We start from the raw sequence: 26312 nt of genomic DNA on the forward strand, positions 1-26312 counted from the left end.
TAATCCCCATTAAGAACTAGACAATCTTTGCTATCAAGCCATGACTTCAGATTTTCCATCATAACATTGTTTGAGCTAGCATTGTCAGCAGCTATAGCAAAAAGCTTACAATATATGTTCCAATATAGAGCTACTGATTTTACTACAAATGTTAGAACTTATCCAGAATGTGGTGATGGCACTAAAGTGTATGCTAGTGTTTTTTTAACCAGTTTCCACTCATCATCCATGTAATGAATTGTCACACAATAATAACCATCTTTTGTATGCTTACATGTCCACATATCTGTTGTTAAACTACATTTAGATGTAATTGTTTCAAATTGTTCTTGTAATTGCAGTTTGAACTCAGTTCTTAGTTTCATGATATCTTCCCTAACTGTATTTCTAGTGTAAATCTTAGGAGCAGGATTCAGAGACTTAACAAACTCTCTAAAATATGGATGCTCAACTATAGTGATTGGATAACCATGCTTAGCAATCATCTTAGCAACAAGTATCCTAGTAGCATCAGCATCATACTTCCAATTAGCTAACTTAGTTTGTGCATTACCTGTTTTAATTGTTGTAATCTTTCTTTGTCCTTTCTCATTCTCAGGCTTTTCTTTTTAGCATGGTGATGCAAGCGGCTGGTTCCTTGGTGCTTCAAATTTCTTCTTACAATGTTTGCAGTGAGCTAAAATTATCCCAACCTGCTTCCGTTTTACTATCTTCTTTCCAATTGACCTTTCAAAATCATTCCATGCGTCAGACCTAATTGAATGTAGTTTTTTCTTTTTTTCTTTTAGCTATAATTGGATCTTCATCTACTTCTATTTCATCTTCTGCTTCTTCTCTGGGACGAACCGCAGGTGTAACAGCAGCAGGTGTTGAATGAATTCCTGAACCTTGAACTTGGTTTGATGCAGCAGGTAATTGTGATGCAACTGAAAGTGAGGGTGAGGGATTGCTTGATGAACCAACATGATTGGATGCTCCTCTTTCGCTTTGAGACATGATTAATTTCACGAATATCAATCTGTTTTGAAAACCCTAATTTCAGAAACCCTAAATTGAAAATTGAGTTTTTAGGATTTAAATTAAACTCAAAAGAAACAGAAGAAGATAACCCTACTTTGCTAATCAGTAATCACACATTATTGTATAGATAAGAAGATGATTTTTCACGAATTGAAACTGAAGAGGAGGTGAGTGAGTTTTTCTTCTATTTTTTTCTCTGTTTTGGGTCGACTGAAACTGAAGAAGAATGAATGAATCGAAGTATATTTACCTAGGTTTAAGAATTTACACGTGCTAAACACATGTTATCGGAAATAAGGATAACGGAAATAGCCTTAACCGGTACCCTTACGGTAGGATAAAAATATCCATTAAGTTATCAGCTACGGATATCCGATTACCGATATAACGGAACTTAACCTAAAGGATTCCGGATAATCGGATTCGGCTAACGGATAACAACGGATATCCATTGACAGCCTAACAGTCTAAAGATTTGCATTATCAGTTCACGGTTGGTAATTATCATTATTTTCACAGTTGGTAATTCTCTTACTAGAAATTTGCATGTTTTTCTTCATGTGGAGGTTATTTTTGAGTCTAGATTATAATGTTTCGCTTAGAAGAAATCCATGCATCTATCTACACGGTGTGTTTGGTTCACTAAAGGCGCATGACGAAAGCCTGTTCCACACGACACCAGTGGACAAAAGGACTTAGCCTTATCTGTCTTCTTTTAAATCAGAAATGCCTCTGTCAACAGTCCAAACCAAGAAAAACAAAAAGTACGTACTTGAAACTATTAGTCATGAATATGATCGGTCGCCCTCGGTTCTTGCCAACCGTTCATCCCAAAAGGATTCTTTCTCTTTTGAGAAAAGCGTTAAAGTACGGTGATTTCCTAGCGATACAATTATTGAATCGTAAAAGAAAATAGTTGAAGGGTGTCAATCTCCCACTAGTTCTTGAGTCTCTTTCTTTCCAACTAGAGTGAGTGAGTACTCTCAGTGTGTGTTCTGAGAGAAAACACAGAAATGATGGAGAGAAAGGAATAAAAATGCAGTTTGAATTCTCCATTAATATCACGAAATAGAAGAAGAAGAAAATAACAAGAATAGTAGTTATTCGGAGATCATTATTGAAGAAGTGAAGAAACAATTATGGTTATCTGGACCTCTAATAACAGTTAATCTCCTTCAGTTTTGTATACAGTTAATTTCAGTTATGTTTGTTGGTCATCTTGGTGAACTGTCACTTTCTGGTGCTTCAATGGCTACTTCTTTTGCAACTGTTACTGGTTTCAGCTTACTGGTAATCAACTTTCATCGTTAACTTCTTCTTAATTTCTACCATTACATTCGATTTTCAGCTTCAATGGCTGCTTCCTCTAAGTCGTGGTCAGATTTCACATCTATTTATGTGCCTTTACGTGATACTATATAGTAAATTTGATGGCTTAAAGGTGTGTGCTCACTGTGCACTCATGCGTGTGATAATCCACTCAGAAGTCGAGATAATTAATTCATTTTTAAGATAATTGTTAGTTTTGTGCCGCGTGCCTTGGTGACGGAATATGTAACACTGGAAAATGGAGTATTATGTATTTGTTAGATTTGATTTTAATCCATGGGAGAACCCGAATATGGTTCCATGATTAATTTTTTTCATTCAGAGTAAACCCTCTTTTGATATCGAACTAATATGATTTTTGTTGTTCATATCTAATTATGGTTCATTCTGATCTTTTGGACTAGATGGGAATGGCAAGTGCATTAGACACTCTATGAGGCCAATCTTACGGAGCAAAACAGTATCATATGTTGGGCATACATATGCAAAGAGGAATGTTTATTCTTTTACTAGTTAGCATTCCTGTAGCTTTCGTCTTGGCAAACACATGCCGTATTCTCATAACCGTGGGACAAGATCCTGAAATATCAGCCGAAGCAGGAGTTTATGCTCGTTATATGATCCCTTCTTCAGTGTTATGTCAGGTTTTTACAGACACAAAACATAGTTTTCCCAATGATGATAAGTTCGACAATGACGGCGTTACTGCACTTTGTTGTGTTTTGGGTTCTGGTTTTTAAAGCTGGCCTAGGAAATAAAGGTGCTGCAATAGCGACTTCCATATCTTGTTGGATCAATCTGACATTTCTCGTACTTTATGTTAAGTACTCTGGTAAATGTGAAAGGACTTGGACTGGTTTCTCAAAGGAAGTACTCCATGACATTCTTAACTTTATAAGACTCGCAGTTCCTTCTGCCATCATGGTCTGGTAAGTCCTGCTTTCCTAAGTGACTTATTGTATAATTTTAGCAATTGTCTAACTTCATCAACTGGAACACTTAGAAGTGTGGTCTTTTGAGCTGGTGGTTCTGCTATCGGGTTTGCTTCCCAACCCAAAGCTAGAAACTTCGATGATATCGATCTCGTAAACTCCTTTCTCATACTTGTTTCATAACTGGCTTGATGAATGTTTTCAAAATGCAAACAACAACGCTGTAATTTTGTACTCTCGTTATGGAAAACTAAAGACAAAAATTAATTATCTTTTCTGTTTGCTAAATCCTTCATATTTTTCAGCTTAAACACCGGTTCATTAGTCTCAATGATCTCATCTGGACTCAGTGGTGCAGTAAGGTCAGTTGCCCTGAATTGCCATTTTCGCTTCATTGTAAAACAAACCTATGTTGTGCTAGGCGCTCGCCTAGGCTCCCAAGGCATACAGGGCGCGCCTAGCTAATAAAGCGCCCCAGGTGCCATAAACGTGAGTCATTACCTTTTTCATTTTATTTTTCTGGTCCCCTTGGGCGCCTTAGGGGCACCTAGGCGCTAGGCGAGGTGAAGGGCTTGGCGCCCCGCCTAGCGCCTCACACAACATTGAAACAAACAATCAAAAGAACAAACTAAAAATGATTATGCTGGATGATTGTATAAAGCTCTTACAGTAAAGTTTTTCTAAAATTTCACAGCACAAGAGTTTCAAATGAACTAGGAGCAGATCATCCTCAAGCTGCGCGTTTAGCAGTACAAGTTGTGTTTGTTTTGGCATCCACACAGGGAATTCTAATAGGCACAATCATGATTTTGGTACGCCATATTTGGGGCAGTGCTTATAGCAATGAGAAAGAGGTGGTGCACTATGTAGTTGTCATGATGCCAATACTTGCCATCTCCAACTTCGTCTACGGACTTCAATACGTTCTTTCAGGTTCTTTTTGCAATCAATGGTGCTAAATAGTAAATTATGTGTCAATTTATCAGCTTGAAATATTTACCAAGTCGTCCTTTCAGGTACGGCTAGAGGATGTGGTTGGCAAAAGATTGGAGCTTATGTCAATCTGGGATCTTATTACCTTGTCGGAATTCCTTGTGCCGTTCTATTAGCTTTTGTTCTACACGTGGGAGGAATGGTTAGAACGTTCTTCTCTATTATACTTGGTCAAATTATGAATATCACTTCAATACTGATGCCAGTTGTGTGAGGCGTTAGGTGAAACGAGGCGCCTAGGCCGGCATGCCTAGAAAAAAAAATACTAATGGCTCACATTTTGGCGCCTTAAACGTTCTATTAGCTATGCTCCCCCCTGCGCGACTCGTGCGCCTAGCTCGCGTTTCACAACATTGACTGATGGTGATGTTTTCTTGATGTGGAATTGCGTAAATAGGGACTTTGGGTTGGGATGGTATGAACACTTTTTGTTCAAGGCTTTTTGCTTATTATCATCACTATACGCGCGGACTGGGAGAAAGAAGTAAAACAATTCTTGACCCTCTCTGTTTAAAAATATTTTAACAATTAATTTCTTGGTTTTTGTTGTCTGACTGGTTCCTTGTCTCATTTTGGTATATTCAGGAAAAACAGGCGTCAGAAAGAGTTTATGATGCTGCAATTCATGTAACTGTGGTGTCATAAAGCACTTGAATTTCCGGCAGTTATTCGTGTAAAAATTTCTTCGATGATTTACATGATAGATTAGTACTATCGCCTGAAAGAGATTTAGTTCTCCGCCTCCAAGGGATGCAAACATAAGATCAATCTTGTATTATTTAGTAATAAAATTACAATCCTCCAAGGAATACAAATTACATAAAATTGGTTAAAAAGGCCAAAATCAACAATTTCTGAGTGAAAATGACATTTAGAAATTGATACTGTTTAAATGGACAAAAATGTAAAAATAGTCAGGATGTAAACAGTTTCATCCTACCCATTTTTAAATACTTTTTCTTATTTACATCAGGATGCATCCAGTTTCATCCTTACTATTATTTAAGTTTAAGTCCGGAAAAATTCAGTTTCATCCTTGCTATTTTTTTTTGTGTCCATTTCATCCATACTAATTTTTACTCGTCCATTTGAACCATGTTTTAAAAATATTTGGACAAATGACCCATTTTCCATACAAATTAACATTACGAAGCAAAACACACAATCATCGAAATGATCTAAGAGCGAGCATTTGATCGATTAAGTACTAGAAACGGCCGCGCTTGACCATGTGCCTAGCTAGCTAATCAATAGCAGCTCAAAGATGTTATTAAGTGAAGCAAAACACAAAAGAGTGCACTAAACAAATCGATTAATTTCACAAATGTTATCGGTATAGATCTTCATATCAAAGCTGAATCACCGTATGGTCATTATACTGCACAACAAGGTGCACGGTAATTTTCGGAACAATTTTCCTGGGCGCAATCGATACAAATCCCCGAAAAACGCCCCAAACATAAACTATCATTGCAAAGAACACCAACTCCACAGCATACACGGATGTCAGCGTCCCATAGTGATATTATTCCACAAGGTTCCCCGACTTGAGAACATGCGCTAACCGAAGCTAAGAAGATTGGCAAAACCATAGCAAACACAGTGAACAAATTCATGAGTGTTTTGCTCTTCATATCTTTACTTTGCTGAAATTAACTTGTAGTCTGATGTTTCTTTTTGTTGTTGTTATTTATAGTTTGCCAACACAAGTGTTTGGGAGGTCAACTCTTTCTTCTGATGGATCATTATGTACTACCAGTAGTAACTATCATTTGAAGTTTCCTGATAAGTTCCGACGAATATAAGTTATTAGAGAGTGGACTTTAACAAAATGTTTAATCCAATAATTGTAGATCATTAACGTGTTAGAGAGTGGACTTTAGCTAATTAATAATCATCACCTAGTTTAGCACCCCTGTAAACTAAATTCAAGTATTGTTTTATTGTTTTTTTCCCTGGTGGGGCCCAGTCACGTGGACCGGCCCAATTTCCAGCCTAGCCCGCCAACCCAAAGGAAAGCGCTACTGTACGAAAGGACGCGACGTTAGATTTTAATTTTACCGTCGCCTGGTATAATATTGCCAGGCTAATTCGCAAACAGGGACTTTGTGTTGGGATGGTATGCGCACTTGGTGTTCAAGGTTTTTCGCTTCGTGTCATCACTATACGCATAGACTGGGAGCAACAAATAAAACATGTTTTAGCCTCTTTATTTCAGAGTTTGGAACAATTTGAACCTTGATTTTTGTTGGTTACTCTTGTTTCATTCTCTGTTACTTGGGCTTTATGTTTGCTGCAATATCATCATAGTCCACATTTTTGCAACACAAATCCATGATTTAATCCCGACAGAGTAGCCAAGCCGTTGAGAGTCCGTTATGTGGTAGGCGCGTAGCCGCCTATCAAACTCAAAAATTATTTGGATATTTTTAGGATACGGAGTATATTTGTGATTTGGACATTCTTCAAGCAAACAAATTTAAAGTTTGGACATATCCTCTCTGTGTTGTGACTTTCTCATCACATGGAGAAAGCCCCTGGTAAAGATGATAAGTGTTATCTCCATGTCTTTGCGACTCAGTGCACTGAATTTTGAATGCAAGGCCCTCTAGGAGATGTTCAAACTCCACGAGGTTAGCGATCTCATTGCCCGGCCCCTTCCATCTCTCCCCTTTTAACGGTAATAAGGGATTACAAAATTCAAGTAGATATAACCGTTGGATCTCCAAACTTTAAAATTCCATCGTTGGATCTCACAAATAGAATTCTGTCAGAACTATGTTATTATCCGTTAGATCATTAGACCTCTCTTTCTTATCAGCCGTTAGATTTTGCGACTCTGTGCACTGAATTTGAATGCAAGGCTGCTATAGGAGAATTTCAAACTCCACGAGGTTAAGGATCTTAATACCCGACCCCTTCCATGGTTGTAAGTACACTAAAGAATTTAATGAAGGTGTATGAGCCGGTTCAAGCTAAGCCATTGCAATACTCTTTCAATACAATTTTATTGGAGTACATTCATTTTTGAACTAAAATAGATAATAGTTTTATCTTTTTCTATTTAACGTCCAACTTTCTGAGTGAATTATTAGCAATGATTTGTCAAGGATGACTAGCCATTAATGTAAGGGTAAATTACATTTCACTGAATTCGTTGTATAAATATTTGAGAAACATTTATAGCATTAATGGAGAAAGATTTATTTTTTTTAATGAAAGGATTCCATTTCATTAATCGTGAACCTTGATTATAAGGTGATTAAGTACATCAAGAAACTATATTGTTTAAACATGAAATGCTTATGTACAAAATATATAGTCGGATATTTCCATAACATAAAGAAAAGGAATACAAGGAAACGATAAACTATGCAAGTATAAAAGTGCCGATTAAATAGAAAGAGATGGTTTTTAAACATAGTCTTATCATTTGATATTCAATCTTTTGAAAAGAGATAATCCAAATCAGGAGTTTTCTGCCTAATTTTTATCAGAAGAATCCAGATTCTAGTGACCGGAGCTCAACGTCCAAATACTTTTCGGTATTCCAAACAGTAAAGGAATAATCTGTTTGGTGACTAGCCATTAATGTAAGGGTAAATTACTTTTCGGTGAATTTGTTGTATAAATATTTGAGAAACATTTATTTATAGCATCAATGGAGAAGATTTTTTTTTAATCAAAGGATTCCATTTCATTAATCATGATCTTGATTATAAGGTGATTAAGTTCATCAAGAAACTATTGTTTAAACATGAAGAACATACTGTACAAAATATATAGTCGGATATTCCGACAACAGAAAGAAAATGATCATATAAGGAAACGATAAACTATGCAAGTATGAGAGTGACGATTAAATAGGAAGAGATGGTTTCTAGACATAGTCTTATCATTTAATATTGAATCTTCTTTGAAAAAGATATTCCAAATCAGGAGTTTTCTGTGCCTAATTTTGATCAGAAGAATCTAGATTTCAGTGACTAGAGTTCAACTCCAAATACTTACAAGACCAAACAACCAAAGTTGAATCTCCATAAATGCAAGGAAGTAGCGTGGGAAACACGTCACAAGAAACGTCATGAAGACACGACTAAAAGGTCTGACAACAACGAAAAGCGTCGGAGACGACACCGAAAAACTAAAAAAACTTGAACGTTAACTCTCTAGTCTATGGAAACAGTAGATGAAAACTAATACTTCCCAGATCTACTCTAAGTGGAGCAGATCTAAGCGGATAATACTCGACGGAAATCGCTTGAGTATGAAGAGAGAGAGAATGGAGAGATCTGGATTAATGAATGAAAAAAAATACCACTTGATATTTCCCATTCTTTTCAAATTATTTGGAAGTAAAAATTGTGAAATCGTAGACTTGCTTGGATCACTCTTTTAATGCCCTGAGTCATAAGTATTTTATAATTCTTTCAATTGAGATCACCTAAAATAACACCACTGGAAATTCATACTATTGAGTGCCCATCTTACTCAAATGCCAGCGGCCGGAATGAGCTCATCGCTCAAAACTCACTAATTACAACTTGTCGCTTAAGATCTCATCCCCTAGTTCTCGTCGCTCATGTCTCATTGCTTAGAGCTCACCACTCACAAACATATCACAGAGGTCAATGCTCAAATTATACCAATACAGTCTACTCCACTGAAATTGAAGCCACTACTAGTCTTACTATTTTTACTAGACCTGATACTGATCAGTCCACTTAATTAAATATAGATGAAAAGATGAGGGTACCCAAATACACCACAATATTTTTGTTTCAACCTATAAGTCCTCTTCCGAATGTGATCGTCTACGGACAGAGTCGAGACAATACAACAATTCGGTTCCACACCTTGTGTGATTGTCTATGGATACGAGATTGAGACATTACGACAACAAGGAGTGCACTTGGTAATAGGTTCGGTAATAACCGGAACTATACATGATGAATATCAAGTGTTATGGAGCTAACACACTTGTGTATTTTACTTAATTATAATAACAATTATAATGCATAAAACAATGTAAAAGACACAGCAAGATTTTGTTAACAAGGAAACCGCAAATACAGAAAAACCCCGGGACCTAGTCCAGTTTTGTATACTCTCAGAATTAAGCCGCTATACAAAATCTAATACCAACTTCGTATAGTTGAGACCAAATAGACTACCCCTAGCTACTTACTTTCCTCGAATCCCTGCGCCTTCGACTTCTAGATTCATGCACGTGAATAGAAAGTTCCTTTGGATCGTATTCCAAACAGTAAAGGAATAATCTGTTTGGTGACCGCTCTAATCAATCTTGCTTGAAGATATAATGAGTTGTTGACAAAGTCTTTTAAGTTTAATCTAATAAACTCTTTTGTTTGGTTAGATCAATCTATCGAATACTACCAAAATAGTCAAGTTTAGATTCACACTCAATCGATATAGACCTCAAAGAGAAATATAGAGAATGCCGATCTCATGTAACTAATCAATCAGATCAATCATAGATATATCGATTCTAGTTGGATCCCAGCCGATCAAGGTTTGTGCACTAAATCCACAAGATACTAAAACCAATAAAACTCTTGTTTGCTAAATCCTTCATGTTTTTCAGCCTTAACACAGGTGCATTGGTCTGGATGATCCCATCTGGACTGGGTGGGGCTGTAAGGTCAGTTGCGCTAAATGTATTAGTTTTTCTGAATTATTTATGATTATGCTTAATTGTGTTTTTCGCTTTATATTATGTAATGTAGCTTTGTCAGGTACTCTGTATAAAGCTCTTACATAAAGATATTTCTAAAAATCCACAGCACAAGAGTTTCCAATGCGCTAGGAGCAGGCCATCCTCAAGCTGCACGTTTAGCTGTGCAAGTTGTGTTTGTTTTGGCTGCCACAGAGGGAATTATAATAGGCATAATCATGATTTTGATACGCCATATTTGGGGCAGTGCTTATAGCAATGAGAAAGAGGTGGTGGATTATGTTGCAGTGATGATGCCAATACTTGCCGTCTCCAACTTCATTGACGGACTTCAATCCGTTCTTTCAGGTTCTTTCAGTGCTAAACAGTAAATTATGTGTCAATATATCGGCTTGAAATATTTACCGAGTCGTTCTTTCAGGTACGGCTAGAGGATGTGGTTGGCAAAAGATTGGTGCTTATGTCAATCTGGGATCTTATTACCTTGTCGGAATTCCTTGTGCGGTTCTGCTAGCTTTTGTTCTACATGTGGGAGGAAAGGTTAGATGGTTTTTCTCTTATCATACTTGGTAAATTTTGCAAGATTACTAAGTACGGATAATGATGCTTTTGTAAATGCGAAATTCCCATACAGGGACTTTAGATTGGGTTGGTATGCACACTTTCTGTTCAAGGTTTTTCGCTTCTTATCATCACTATACGCACCAACTGGGAGCTAGAAGTAAAACAATTTTTACCGTCTTTATTTCACAATCTTTTAAACAATTTCTTGGTTATGAATCTAACTGATTACTTTCTGTAACTTGGCATATTTAGGCAAAACAGGCGTCGGAAAGAGTTTACGATGCTGCAATTCCTGTGACTATGGTGTCATAAAGCACAGAAGAATTCTCTGCAGTTGTTCGTGTAACAATTTCTTATATGAAAAAACTTGGCATATTTCAGGCAAAACAGGCGTCAGAAAGAGTTTATGATTTTTACCCTAGAAGTAAAACAATTTTTACCCTCTTTATTTCAGAGTCTTCGACAATTTCTTGGTTTTGCTGGTTATTCATTCTTGTCTAATTTTCGGTAACTTGGCATATTTCGGGCAAAACAGGCGTCAGAAAGAGTTTATGATGCTGCAATTCCTGTAACTGTGGTGTCATAAAGTACTTGTATTTCCGGATGATTTACATTAGATATAGTAGTAGATTGTGTAATCCTTATATCCTAGAATTAGAAACACAAAAATTTTTAATTTTGAAAGAAATGATGCCTGCAAGTTTGAGAAAATGGTTGCTTCCCTAACCAAATTTATTAAGTGACAAAGTGTTTTACCTGAAAACAAAAATTGCTCGCACTTGTCTGAGCATACAGCATCACAAAATATGAACGGTACTTTGCAACCAACCATAATCTTGTTGGGCTTGATGTTTGCTGCAATATCACAGTTTGACCTAAAGAAACACAAAGATAGGGCTGTCAACGACACTAAACGTAACGGATATTGGTTCTGCCGCTTTCGTTGCCATTAAAATTATCGGATATCGGATATCCGTTAAGTTCCGACGGAAATTTAAAATTCAATTTCATTACCGTTACGTCGGACTTACTGGATATCAGATATTTTTCCGATACCATCCGATATTTTCACAGAACAAACACAGAGCAAGTTCTAAATCCAAGAAAACCAGTTCTAAATCCATGCCGCATAAAAAAAACATACAGATGTTCATGTTCTAAATCCACGCCACCAAATTACATGTTCAGATGTTCTAGACTTCTAGCAAAAAAAAACCATGTTCTTGCAAAAGAAAAGACAAAGGATGAAAGGAACTTTATCTCCATATGTTGCAACAACTGCAAATGCATTCCTCCATCTCCACTGCCAACTGCATCTGCAAATGTATTCCTCCTTAGTCCTGAACTTCTGCATTTTTAAAGGAAAATCAAAAGTGTTAGTTAAGTTTGCAATGTCAGTGCAATAAGCCAATAAATATAAAAGCAAATAAAATATCAAGATGTGAGGAAAGTTACCAGTAATACAACTATCACTGTCACTGAGACTGAGATCTGGCAGCCAATCACCCAAACAAAGCAATGCTTCAACAAGTTCTGGAGCTAATGAACTCCTATGAGATGTGAGAACCCTGCCACCAATATTAAACATTGATTCTGATGCTACACTTGTCACTGGAACAGCCAATACATCTCTTGAAATCCTTGAGAGAGTTGGGTACTTAGGATCATGATTCCACCAACTTAAGATATCAAACCTCATTTCTTCAGTGGATGTGCCTTAGGAAGAACTGTTTCTGCTAAGTATGTCTCCAATTCTGATTTCTCAACCTCAAACACATTGTTTTCCATAATAAAATCATCATAACCAAATTCATATGATGTTGTTGTAGCTGCACAGATCTCAATTCCAGCTGAATTCATTCCACTATCAAAATAATCTGGAGTTATAGTGTTGGTTTCATAAGCACAGTAAAGAGCATTGAGTGAAAGCTCAAATTTGTTATATTGAGTTTGATAGTTTTGCACACCATATACTCTCTTCATAACAAACTCCACCCATCTAGCCTTATACCTAGGATCTAAACCAACTCCAATGACCATCAAAGTGTTACTTTATTTCCAGTAGCTATTAAATTTTGTCCTCATATTCTTGGCCATGTCTCTGATATACTCATGCTCACTTAATTCCCAGATCTTAATGCATCTATTAACTTCTTTAACCCCATTACAATACAAATTTGTTGTGGGATACTTAATCCCGACAAATTTGGTTGAAATCACATCAAATAATTCCAAACATTCACATATATGTACTCCTTGTTGCCACTCCTGAGAAGTTGGTAGTATCTTGAAGTCATTGTCCAAATCATCTAGCCTAACAAAAGCTTGTCTCAAAAAATTTGCATCGTTAAGCATCTTAAAGGTGGAGTTCCACCTGGTATCCACATCTAAACCAACAGACCTTGAAGCAGGAAGCTTAACTTGGAAAATAACACATTCAAATCTCTCTTTTCTAGCCTGACTTGACTTGACATATTTCACACACTCTCTAACTTCATCTATAAATGGAGCAACTACTCTCATTCCACACCCCACAATCAAGTACAATACATGATTACTACACCTCATTTGGAACTAATCCCCATTAAGAACTAGACAATCTTTGCTATCAAGCCATGACTTCAGATTTTCCATCATAACATTGTTTGAGCTAGCATTGTCAGCAGCTATAGCAAAAAGCTTACAATATGTTCCAATCTAGAGCTACTGATTTCACTACAAATGTTAGAACTTATCCAGAATGTGGTGATGGCACTAAAGTGTATGCTAGTGTTTTTTTAACCAGTTTCCACTCATCATCCATGTAATGAATTGTCACACAATAATAACCATCTTTTGTATGCTTACATGTCCACATATCTGTTGTTAAACTACATTTAGATGTAATTGTTTCAAATTGTTCTTGTAATTGCAGTTTGAACTCAGTTCTTAGTTTCATGATATCTTCCCTAACTGTATTTCTAGTGTAAAGCTTAGGAGCAGGATTCAGAGACTTAACAAACTCTCTAAAATATGGATGCTCAACTATAGTGATTGGATAACCATGCTTAGCAATCATCTTAGCAACAAGTATCCTAGTAGCATCAGCATCATACTTCCAATTAGCTAACTTAGTTTGTGCATTACCTGTTTTAATTGTTGTAATCTTTCTTTGTCCTTTCTCATTCTCAGGCTTTTCTTTTTAGCATGGTGATGCAAGCGGCTGGTTCCTTGGTGCTTCAAATTTCTTCTTACAATGTTTGCAGTGAGCTAAAATTATCCCAACCTGCTTCCGTTTTACTATCTTCTTTCCAATTGACTTTCAAAATCATTCCATGCGTCAGACCTAATTGAATGTAGTTTTTTCTTTTTTTTTTAGCTATAATTGGATCTTCATCTACTTCTATTTCATCTTCTGCTTCTTCTCTGGGACGAACCGCAGGTGTAACAGCAGCAGGTGTTGAATGAATTCCTGAACCTTGAACTTGGTTTGATGCAGCAGGTAATTGTGATGCAACTGAAAGTGAGGGTGAGGGATTGCTTGATGAACCAACATGATTGGATGCTCCTCTTTCGCTTTGAGACATGATTAATTTCACGAATATCAATCTGTTTTGAAAACCCTAATTTCAGAAACCCTAAATTGAAAATTGAGTTTTTAGGATTTAAATTAAACTCAAAAGAAACAGAAGAAGATAACCCTAGTTTTCTAATCAGTAATCACACATTATGTATAGATAAGAAGATGATTTTTCACGAATTGAAACTGAAGAGGAGGTGAGTGAGTTTTTCTTCTATTTTTTCTCTGTTTTGGGTCGACTGAAACTGAAGAAGAATGAATGAATCGAAGTATATTTACCTAGGTTTAAGAATTTACACGTGCTAAACACACGTTATCGGAAATAAGGATAACGGAAATAGCCTTAACCGGTACCCTTACGGTAGGATAAAAATATCCATTAAGTTATCAGCTACGGATATCCGATTACCGATATAACGGAACTTAACCAAAGGATTCCGGATAATCGGATTCGGCTAACGGATAACAACGGATATCCATTGACAGCCTAACAGTCTAAAGATTTGCATTATCAGTTCACGGTTGGTAATTATCATTATTTTCACAGTTGGTAATTCTCTTACTAGAAATTTGCATGTCTTTTTCTTCATGTGGAGGTTATTTTTGAGTCTAGATTATAATGTTTCGTAGAAGAAATCCATGCATCTATCTACACGGTGTGTTTGGTTCACTAAAGGCGCATGACGAAAGCCTGTTCCACACGACACCAGTGGACAAAAGGACTTAGCCTTATCTGTCTTCTTTTAAATCAGAAATGCCTCTGTCAACAGTCCAAACCAAGAAAAACAAAAAGTACGTACTTGAAACTATTAGTCATGAATATGATCGGTCGCCCTCGGTTCTTGCCAACCGTTCATCCCAAAAGGATTCTTTCTCTTTTGAGAAAAGCGTTAAAGTACGGTGATTTCCTAGCGATACAATTATTGAATCGTAAAAGAAAATAGTTGAAGGGTGTCAATCTCCCACTAGTTCTTGAGTCTCTTTCTTTCCAACTAGAGTGAGTGAGTACTCTCAGTGTGTGTTCTGAGAGAAAACACAGAAATGATGGAGAGAAAGGAATAAAATGCAGTTTGAATTCTCCATTAATATCACGAAATAGAGAAGAAGAAGAAAATAACAAGAATAGTAGTTATTCGGAGATCATTATTGAAGAAGTGAAGAAACAATTATGGTTATCTGGACCTCTAATAACAGTTAATCTCCTTCAGTTTTGTATACAGTTAATTTCAGTTATGTTTGTTGGTCATCTTGGTGAACTGTCACTTTCTGGTGCTTCAATGGCTTCTTTTGCAACTGTTACTGGTTTCAGCTTACTGGTAATCAACTTTCATCGTTAACTTCTTCTTAATTTCTACCATTACATTCGATTTTCAGCTTCAATGGCTGCTTCCTCTAAGTCGTGGTCAGATTTCACATCTATTTATGTGCCTTTACGTGATACTATATAGTAAATTTGATGGCTTAAAGGTGTGTGCTCACTGTGCACTCATGCGTGTGATAATCCACTCAGAAGTCGAGATAATTAATTCATTTTTAAGATAATTGTTAGTTTTGTGCCGCGTGCCTTGGTGACGGAATATGTAACAACGGAAAATGGAGTATTATGTATTTGTTAGATTTGATTTAAATCCATGGGAGAACCCGAATGGTCCATGATTAATTTTTTCATTCTTCAGAGTAAACCCTCTTTGATATCGAACTAATATGATTTTTGGTTGTTCATTCTAATTATGGTTCATTCTGATCTTTTGGACTAGATGGGAATGGCAAGTGCATTAGACACTCTATGGCGGCCAATCTTACGGAGCAAAACAGTATCATTGTTGGGCATACATATGCAAAGAGGAATGTTTATTCTTTTACTAGTTAGCATTCCTGTAACTTTCGTCTTGGCAAACACACGCCGTATTCTCATATCTCATAACCGTGGGACAAGATCCTGAAATCAGCCGAAGCAGGAGTTTATGCTCGTTATATGATCCCTTCTTCAGTGTTATGTCAGGTTTTTACAGACACAAAACATAGTTTTCCCAATGATGATAAGTTCTGCAATGACGGCGTTACTGCACTTTGTTGTGTTTTTGGGTTCTGGTTTTTAAAGCTGGCCTAGGAAATAAAGGTGCTGCAATAGCGACTTCCATATCTTGTTGGATCAATCTGACATTTCTCGTACTTTATGTTAAGTACTCTGGTAAATGTGAAAGGACTTGGACTGGTTTTCTCAAAGGAAGTACTCCATGACATTCTTAACTTTATAAGACTCGCAGTTCCTTCTGCCATCATGGTCTGGTAGTCCTGCTTTCCTAAGTGACTTATTGTATAATTTTAGCAATTGTCTAACTTCATCAACTGGAACAGCTTAGAAGTGTGGTCTTTTGAGCTGGTGGTTCTGCTATCGGGTTTGCTTCCCAACCCAAAGCTAGAAACTTCGATGATATCGATCTCGTAAACTCCTTTCTACTTGTTTCATAACTGGCTTGATGAATGTTTTCAAAATGCAAACAACAACGCTGTAATTTTGTACTCTCGTTATGGAAAACTAAAGACAAAAATTAATTATCTTTTCTGTTTGCAAAATCCTTCATATTTTTCAGCTTAAACACCGGTTCATTAGTCTCAATGATCTCATCTGGACTCAGTGGTGCAGTAAGGTCAGTTGCCCTGAATTGCCATTTTCGCTTCATTGTAAAACAAACCTATGTTGTGCTAGGCGCTCCCCTAGGCGCCCAAGGCATACAGGGCGCGCCTAGCTAATAAAGCGCCCCAGGTGCCATAAACGTGAGTCATTACCTTTTTCATTTTATTTTTCTGGTCCCCTTGGGCGCCTTAGGGGCACCTAGGCGCTAGGCGAGGTGAAGGGCTTGGCGCCCCGCCTAGCGCCTCACACAACATTGAAACAAACAATCAAAAGAACAAACTAAAAATGATTAAGCTGGATGATTGTATAAAGCTCTTACAGTAAAGTTTTTCTAAAATTTCACAGCACACAAGTTTCAAATGAACTAGGAGCAGATCATCCTCAAGCTGCGCGTTTAGCAGTACAAGTTGTGTTTGTTTTGGCATCCACACAGGGAATTCTAATAGGCACAATCATGATTTTGGTACGCCATATTTGGGGCAGTGCTTATAGCAATGAGAAAGAGGTGGTGCACTATGTAGTTGTCATGATGCCAATACTTGCCATCTCCAACTTCGTCTACGGACTTCAATACGTTCTTTCAGGTTCTTTTGCAATCAATGGTGCTAAATAGTAAATTATGTGTCAATTTATCAGCTTGAAATATTTACCAAGTCGTCCTTTCAGGTACGGCTAGAGGATGTGGTTGGGCAAAAGATTGGAGCTTATGTCAATCTGGGATCTTATTACCTTGTCGGAATTCCTTGTGCCGTTCTATTAGCTTTTGTTCTACACGTGGGAGGAATGGTTAGAACGTTCTTCTTCTCTATTATACTTGGTCAAATTATGAATATCACTTCAATACTGATGCCAGTTGTGTGAGGCGTTAGGTGAAACGAGGCGCCTAGGCCGGCATGCCTAGAAAAAAAATACTAATGGCTCACATTTTGGCGCCTTAAAACGTTCTATTAGCTATGCTCCCCCCTGCGCGACTCGTGCGCCTAGCTCGCGTTTCACAACATTGACTGATGGTGATGTTTTCTTGATGTGGAATTGCGTAAATAGGGACTTTGGGTTGGGATGGTATGAACACTTTTGTTCAAGGCTTTTTGCTTATTATCATCACTATACGCGCGGACTGGGAGAAAGAAGTAAAAACAATTCTTGACCCTCTCTGTTTAAAAATATTTTAACAAAATTTCTTGGTTTTTGTTGTCTGACTGGTTCCTTGTCTCATTTTGGTATATTCAGGAAAACAGGCGTCAGAAAGAGTTTATGATGCTGCAATTCATGTAACTGTGGTGTCATAAAGCACTTGAATTTCCGGCAGTTATTCGTGTAAAAAATTTCTTCGATGATTTACATGATAGATTAGTACTATCGCCTGAAAGAGATTTAGTTCTCCGCCTCCAAGGGATGCAAACATAAGATCAATCTTGTATTATTTAGTAATAAAATTACAATCCTCCAAGGAATACAAATTACATAAAATTGGTTAAAAAGGCCAAAATCAACAATTTCTGAGTGAAAATGACATTTAGAAATTGATACTGTTTAAATGGACAAAAATGTAAAAATAGTCAGGATGTAAACAGTTTCATCCTACCCATTTTTAAATACTTTTTCTTATTTACATCAGGATGCATCCAGTTTCATCCTTACTATTATTTAAGTTTAAGTCCGGAAAAATTCAGTTTCATCCTTGCTATTTTTTTTTGTGTCCATTTCATCCATACTAATTTTTACTCGTCCATTTGAACCATGTTTTAAAAATATTTGGACAAATGACCCATTTTCCATACAAATTAACATTACGAAGCAAAACACACAATCATCGAAATGATCTAAGAGCGAGCATTTGATCGATTAAGTACTAGAAACGGCCGCGCTTGACCATGTGCCTAGCTAGCTAATCAATAGCAGCTCAAAGATGTTATTAAGTGAAGCAAAACACAAAAGAGTGCACTAAACAAATCGATTAATTTCACAAATGTTATCGGTATAGATCTTCATATCAAAGCTGAATCACCGTATGGTCATTATACTGCACAACAAGGTGCACGGTAATTTTCGGAACAATTTTCCTGGGCGCAATCGATACAATCCCCGAAAACGCCCCAAAACATAACTATCATTGCAAAGAACACCAACTCCACAGCATACACGGATGTCAGCGTCCCATAGTGATATTATTCCACAAGGTTCCCCGACTTGAGAACATGCGCTAACCGAAGCTAAGAAATTGGCAAAACCATAGCAAACACAGTGAACAAATTCATGAGTGTTTTGCTCTTCATATCTTTACTTTGCTGAAATTAACTTGTAGTCTGATGTTTCTTTTTGTTGTTGTTATTTATAGTTTGCCAACACAAGTGTTTGGGAGGTCAACTCTTTCTTCTGATGGATCATTATGTACTACCAGTAGTAACTATCATTTGAAGTTTCCTGATAAGTTCCGACGAATATAAGTTATTAGAGAGTGGACTTTAACAAAATGTTTAATCCAATAATTGTAGATCATTAACGTGTTAGAGAGTGGACTTTAGCTAATTAATAATCATCACCTAGTTTAGCACCCCTGTAAACTAAATTCAAGTATTGTTTTATTGTTTTTTTCCCTGGTGGGGCCCAGTCACGTGGACCGGCCCAATTTCCAGCCTAGCCCGCCAACCCAAAGGAAAGCGCTACTGTACGAAAGGACGCGACGTTAGATTTTAATTTTACCGTCGCCTGGTATAATATTGCCAGGCTAATTCGCAAACAGGGACTTTGTGTTGGGATGGTATGCGCACTTGGTGTTCAAGGTTTTTCGCTTCGTGTCATCACTATACGCATAGACTGGGAGCAACAAATAAAACATGTTTTAGCCTCTTTATTTCAGAGTTTGGAACAATTTGAACCTTGATTTTTGTTGGTTACTCTTGTTTCATTCTCTGTTACTTGGGCTTTATGTTTGCTGCAATATCATCATAGTCCACATTTTTGCAACACAAATCCATGATTTAATCCCGACAGAGTAGCCAAGCCGTTGAGAGTCCGTTATGTGGTAGGCGCGTAGCCGCCTATCAAACTCAAAAATTATTTGGATATTTTTAGGATACGGAGTATATTTGTGATTTGGACATTCTTCAAGCAAACAAATTTAAGTTTGGACATATCCTCTCTGTGTTGTGACTTTCTCATCACATGGAGAAAGCCCCTGGTAAAGATGATAAGTGTTATCTCCATGTCTTTGCGACTCAGTGCACTGAATTTTGAATGCAAGGCCCTCTAGGAGATGTTCAAACTCCACGAGGTTAGCGATCTCATTGCCCGGCCCCTTCCATCTCTCCCCTTTTAACGGTAATAAGGGATTACAAAATTCAAGTAGATATAACCGTTGGATCTCCAAACTTTAAAATTCCATCGTTGGATCTCACAAATAGAATTCTGTCAGAACTATTGTTATTATCCGTTAGATCATTAGACCTCTTTTTCTTATCAGCCGTTAGATTTTGCGACTCTGTGCACTGAATTTGAATGCAAGGCTGCTATAGGAGAATTTCAAACTCCACGAGGTTAAGGATCTTAATACCCGACCCCTTCCATGGTTGTAAGTACACTAAAGAATTTAATGAAGGTGTATGAGCCGGTTCAAGCTAAGCCATTGCAATACTCTTTCAATACAATTTTATTGGAGTACATTCATTTTTGAACTAAAATAGATATAGTTTTATCTTTTTTATTTAACGTCCAACTTTCTGAGTGAATTATTAGCAATGATTTGTCAAGGATGACTAGCCATTAATGTAAGGGTAAATTACATTTCACTGAATTCGTTGTATAAATATTTGAGAAACATTTATAGCATTAATGGAGAAAGATTTATTTTTTTTAATGAAAGGATTCCATTTCATTAATCGTGAACCTTGATTATAAGGTGATTAAGTACATCAAGAAACTATATTGTTTAAACATGAAATGCTTATTGTACAAAATATATAGTCGGATATTTCCATAACATAAAGAAAAGGAATACAAGGAAACGATAAACTATGCAAGTATAAAAGTGCCGATTAAATAGGAAGAGATGGTTTTTAAACATAGTCTTATCATTTGATATTCAATCTTATTTGAAAAGAGATAATCCAGATCAGGAGTTTTCTGCCTAATCTTTTATCAGAAGAATCCAGATTCTAGTGACCGGAGCTCAACGTCCAAATACTTTTCGGTATTCCAAACAGTAAAGGAATAATCTGTTTGGTGACTAGCCATTAATGTAAGGGTAAATTACTTTTCGGTGAATTTGTTGTATAAATATTTGAGAAACATTTATTTATAGCATCAATGGAGAAATTTTTATTTTTTTAATCAAAGGATTCCATTTCATTAATCATGAATCTTGATTATAAGGTGATTAAGTTCATCAAGAAACTATTGTTTAAACATGAAGAACATACTGTACAAAATATATAGTCGGATATTCCGACAACAGAAAGAAAATGATCATATAAGGAAACGATAAACTATGCAAGTATGAGAGTGAAGATTAAATAGGAAGAGATGGTTTCTATACATAGTCTTATCATTTAATATTGAATCTTCTTTGAAAAAAGATATTCCAAATCAGGAGTTTTCTGCCTAATTTTTGATCAGAAGAATCTAGATTTCAGTGACTAGAGTTCAACTCCAAATACTTACAAGACCAAACAACCAAAGTTGAATCTCCATAAATGCAAGGAAGTAGCGTGGGAAACACGTCACAAGAAACGTCATGAAGACACGACTAAAAGGTCTGACAACAACGAAAAGCGTCGGAGACGACACCGAAAAACTAAAAAAACTTGAACGTTAACTCTCTAGTCTATGGAAACAGTAGATGAAAACTAATACTTCCCAGATCTACTCTAAGTGGAGCAGATCTAAGCGGATAATACTCGACGGAAATCGCTTGAGTATGAAGAGAGAGAGAATGGAGAGATCTGGATTAATGAATGAAAAAAAATACCACTTGATATTTCCCATTCTTTTCAAATTATTTGGAAGTAAAAATTGTGAAATCGTAGACTTGCTTGGATCACTCTTTTAATGCCCTGAGTCATAAGTATTTTATAATTCTTTCAATTGAGATCACCTAAAATAACACCACTGGAAATTCATACTATTGAGTGCCCATCTTACTCAAATGCCAGCGGCCGGAATGAGCTCATCGCTCAAAACTCACTAATTACAACTTGTCGCTTAGCTCATCCCCTAGTTCTCGTCGCTCATGTCTCATTGCTTAGAGCTCACCACTCACAAACATATCACAGAGGTCAATGCTCAAATTATACCAATACAGTCTACTCCACTGAAATTGAAGCCACTACTAGTCTTACTATTTTTACTAGACCTGATACTGATCAGTCCACTTAATTAAATATAGATGAAAAGATGAGGGTACCCAAATACACCACAATATTTTTGTTTCAACCTATAAGTCCTCTTCCGAATGTGATCGTCTACGGACAGAGTCGAGACAATACAACAATTCGGTTCCACACCTTGTGTGATTGTCTATGGATACGAGATTGAGACATTACGACAACAAGGAGTGCACTTGGTAATAGGTTCGGTAATAACCGGAACTATACATGATGAATATCAAGTGTTATGGAGCTAACACACTTGTGTATTTTACTTAATTATAATAACAATTATAATGCATAAAACAATGTAAAAGACACAGCAAGATTTTGTTAACAAGGAAACCGCAAATACAGAAAAACCCCGGGACCTAGTCCAGTTTTGTATACTCTCAGAATTAAGCCGCTATACAAAATCTAATACCAACTTCGTATAGTTGAGACCAAATAGACTACCCCTAGCTACTTACTTTCCTCGAATCCCTGCGCCTTCGACTTCTAGATTCATGCACGTGAATAGAAAGTTCCTTTGGATCGTATTCCAAACAGTAAAGGAATAATCTGTTTGGTGACCGCTCTAATCAATCTTGCTTGAAGATATAATGAGTTGTTGACAAAGTCTTTTAAGTTTAATCTAATAAACTCTTTTGTTTGGTTAGATCAATCTATCGAATAGCTACCAAAATAGTCAAGTTTAGATTCACACTCAATCGATATAGACCTCAAAGAGAAATATAGAGAATGCCGATCTCATGTAACTAATCAATCAGATCAATCATAGATATATCGATTCTAGTTGGATCCCAGCCGATCAAGGTTTGTGCACTAAATCCACAAGATACTAAAACCAATAAAACTCTTGTTTGCTAAATCCTTCATGTTTTTCAGCCTTAACACAGGTGCATTGGTCTGGATGATCCCATCTGGACTGGGTGGGGCTGTAAGGTCAGTTGCGCTAAATGTATTAGTTTTTCTGAATTATTTATGATTATGCTTAATTGTGTTTTTCGCTTTATATTATGTAATGTAGCTTTGTCAGGTACTGTATAAAGCTCTTACAGTAAAGATATTTCTAAAAAATCCACAGCACAAGAGTTTCCAATGCGCTAGGAGCAGGCCATCCTCAAGCTGCACGTTTAGCTGTGCAAGTTGTGTTGTTTTGGCTGCCACAGAGGGAATTATAATAGGCATAATCATGATTTTGATACGCCATATTTGGGGCAGTGCTTATAGCAATGAGAAAGAGGTGGTGGATTATGTTGCAGTGATGATGCCAATACTTGCCGTCTCCAACTTCATTGACGGACTTCAATCCGTTCTTTCAGGTTCTTTCAGTGCTAAACAGTAAATTATGTGTCAATATATCGGCTTGAAATATTTACCGAGTCGTTCTTTCAGGTACGGCTAGAGGATGTGGTTGGCAAAAGATTGGTGCTTATGTCAATCTGGGATCTTATTACCTTGTCGGAATTCCTTGTGCGGTTCTACTAGCTTTTGTTCTACATGTGGGAGGAAAGGTTAGATGGTTTTTCTCTTATCATACTTGGTAAATTTTGCAAGATTACTAAGTACGGATAATGATGCTTTTGTAAATGCGAAATTGCCCATACAGGGACTTTAGATTGGGTTGGTATGCACACTTTCTGTTCAAGGTTTTTCGCTTCTTATCATCACTATACGCACCAACTGGGAGCTAGAAGTAAAACAATTTTTACCGTCTTTATTTCACAATCTTTTAAACAATTTCTTGGTTATGAATCTAACTGATTACTTTCTGTAACTTGGCATACTTAGGCAAAACAGGCGTCGGAAAGAGTTTACGTTGCTGCAATTCCTGTGACTATGGTGTCATAAAGCACAGAAGAATTCTCTGCAGTTGTTCGTGTAACAATTTCTTATATGAAAAAACTTGGCATATTTCAGGCAAAACAGGCGTCAGAAAGAGTTTATGATTTTTACCCTAGAAGTAAAACAATTTTTACCCTCTTTATTTCAGAGTCTTCGACAATTTCTTGGTTTTGCTGGTTATTCATTCTTGTCTAATTTTCGGTAACTTGGCATATTTCGGGCAAAACAGGCGTCAGAAAGAGTTTATGATGCTGCAATTCCTGTAACTGTGGTGTCATAAAGTACTTGTATTTCCGGATGATTTACATTAGATATAGTAGTAGATTGTGTAATCCTTATATCCTAGAATTAGAAACACAAAATTTTTAATTTTGAAAGAAATGATGCCTGCAAGTTTGAGAAAATGGTTGCTTCCCTAACCAAATTTATTAAGTGACAAAGTGTTTTACCTGAAAACAAAAATTGCTCGCACTTGTCTGAGCATACAGCATCACAAAATATGAACGGTACTTTGCAACCAACCATAATCTTGTTGGGCTTGATGTTTGCTGCAATATCACAGTTTGACCTAAAGAACACAAAGATAGGGCTGTCAACGACACTAAACGTAACGGATATTGGTTCTGCCGCTTTCGTTGCCATTAAAATTATCGGATATCGGATATCCGTTAAGTTCCGACGGAAATTTAAAATTCAATTTCATTACCGTTACGTCGGACTTACTGGATATCAGATATTTTTCCGATACCATCCGATATTTTCACAGAACAAACAGAGCAAGTTCTAAATCCAAGAAAACCAGTTCTAAATCCATGCCGCATAAAAAAAACATACAGATGTTCATGTTCTAAATCCACGCCACCAAATTACATGTTCAGATGTTCTAGACTTCTAGCAAATAAAAAACCATGTTCTTGCAAAAGAAAAGACAAAGGATGAAAGGAACTTTATCTCCATATGTTGCAACAACTGCAAATGCATTCCTCCATCTCCACTGCCAACTGCATCTGCAAATGTATTCCTCCTTAGTCCTGAACTTCTGCATTTTTAAAGGAAAATCAAAAGTGTTAGTTAAGTTTGCAATGTCAGTGCAATAAGCCAATAAATATAAAAGCAAATAAAATATCAAGATGTGAGGAAAGTTACCAGTAATACAACTATCACTGTCACTGAGACTGAGATCTGGCAGCCAATCACCCAAACAAAGCAATGCTTCAACAAGTTCTGGAGCTAATGAACTCCTATGAGATGTGAGAACCCTGCCACCAATATTAAACATTGATTCTGATGCTACACTTGTCACTGGAACAGCCAATACATCTCTTGAAATCCTTGAGAGAGTTGGGTACTTAGGATCATGATTCCACCAACTTAAGATATCAAACCTCATTTCTTCAGTGGATGTGCCTTAGGAAGAACTGTTTCTGCTAAGTATGTCTCCAATTCTGATTTCTCAACCTCAACACATTGTTTTCCATAATAAAATCATCATAACCAAATTCATATGATGTTGTTGTAGCTGCACAGATCTCAATTCCAGCTGAATTCATTCCACTATCAAAATAATCTGGAGTTATAGTGTTGGTTTCATAAGCACAGTAAAGAGCATTGAGTGAAAGCTCAAATTTGTTATATTGAGTTTGATAGTTTTGCACACCATATACTCTCTTCATAACAAACTCCACCCATCTAGCCTTATACCTAGGATCTAAACCAACTCCAATGACCATCAAAGTGTTACTTTATTTCCAGTAGCTATTAAATTTTGTCCTCATATTCTTGGCCATGTCTCTGATATACTCATGCTCACTTAATTCCCAGATCTTAATGCATCTATTAACTTCTTTAACCCCATTACAATACAAATTTGTTGTGGGATACTTAATCCCGACAAATTTGGTTGAAATCACATCAAATAATTCCAAACATTCACATATATGTACTCCTTGTTGCCACTCCTGAGAAGTTGGTAGTATCTTGAAGTCATTGTCCAAATCATCTAGCCTAACAAAAGCTTGTCTCAAAAAATTTGCATCGTTAAGCATCTTAAAGGTGGAGTTCCACCTGGTATCCACATCTAAACCAACAGACCTTGAAGCAGGAAGCTTAACTTGGAAAATAACACATTCAAATCTCTCTTTTCTAGCCTGACTTGACTTGACATATTTCACACACTCTCTAACTTCATCTATAAATGGAGCAACTACTCTCATTCCACACCCCACAATCAAGTACAATACATGATTACTACACCTCATTTGGAACTAATCCCCATTAAGAACTAGACAATCTTTGCTATCAAGCCATGACTTCAGATTTTCCATCATAACATTGTTTGAGCTAGCATTGTCAGCAGCTATAGCAAAAAGCT

The 26312-nt window shown here is 36.7% G+C and overlaps 1 protein-coding gene and 2 pseudogenes across 1 annotated transcript; all 3 read left to right on the plus strand.

Moving 5' to 3' along the window:
- The first annotated feature begins 1978 nt into the window (after window positions 1-1978).
- Window positions 1979-10845, plus strand: LOC113355479 (annotated as a pseudogene).
- LOC113355480 (protein DETOXIFICATION 16-like) lies at window positions 3358-5189 on the plus strand. Its single transcript, XM_026598351.1, has 4 exons — window positions 3358-3643; window positions 3976-4214; window positions 4298-4758; window positions 4860-5189. Exons 1-3 carry the CDS (start codon window positions 3612-3614, stop codon window positions 4486-4488), a joined length of 462 nt encoding a protein of 153 aa, XP_026454136.1. The 5' UTR covers window positions 3358-3611; the 3' UTR covers window positions 4489-4758; window positions 4860-5189.
- Window positions 10846-14846: 4001 nt separating the features above from the next.
- LOC113359126 lies at window positions 14847-23947 on the plus strand (annotated as a pseudogene).
- Window positions 23948-26312: the final 2365 nt, after the last annotated feature.

The sequence above is a fragment of the Papaver somniferum genome, chromosome 3, assembly GCF_003573695.1.
Source record: "Papaver somniferum cultivar HN1 chromosome 3, ASM357369v1, whole genome shotgun sequence".
NCBI lineage: Eukaryota > Viridiplantae > Streptophyta > Magnoliopsida > Ranunculales > Papaveraceae > Papaver > Papaver somniferum.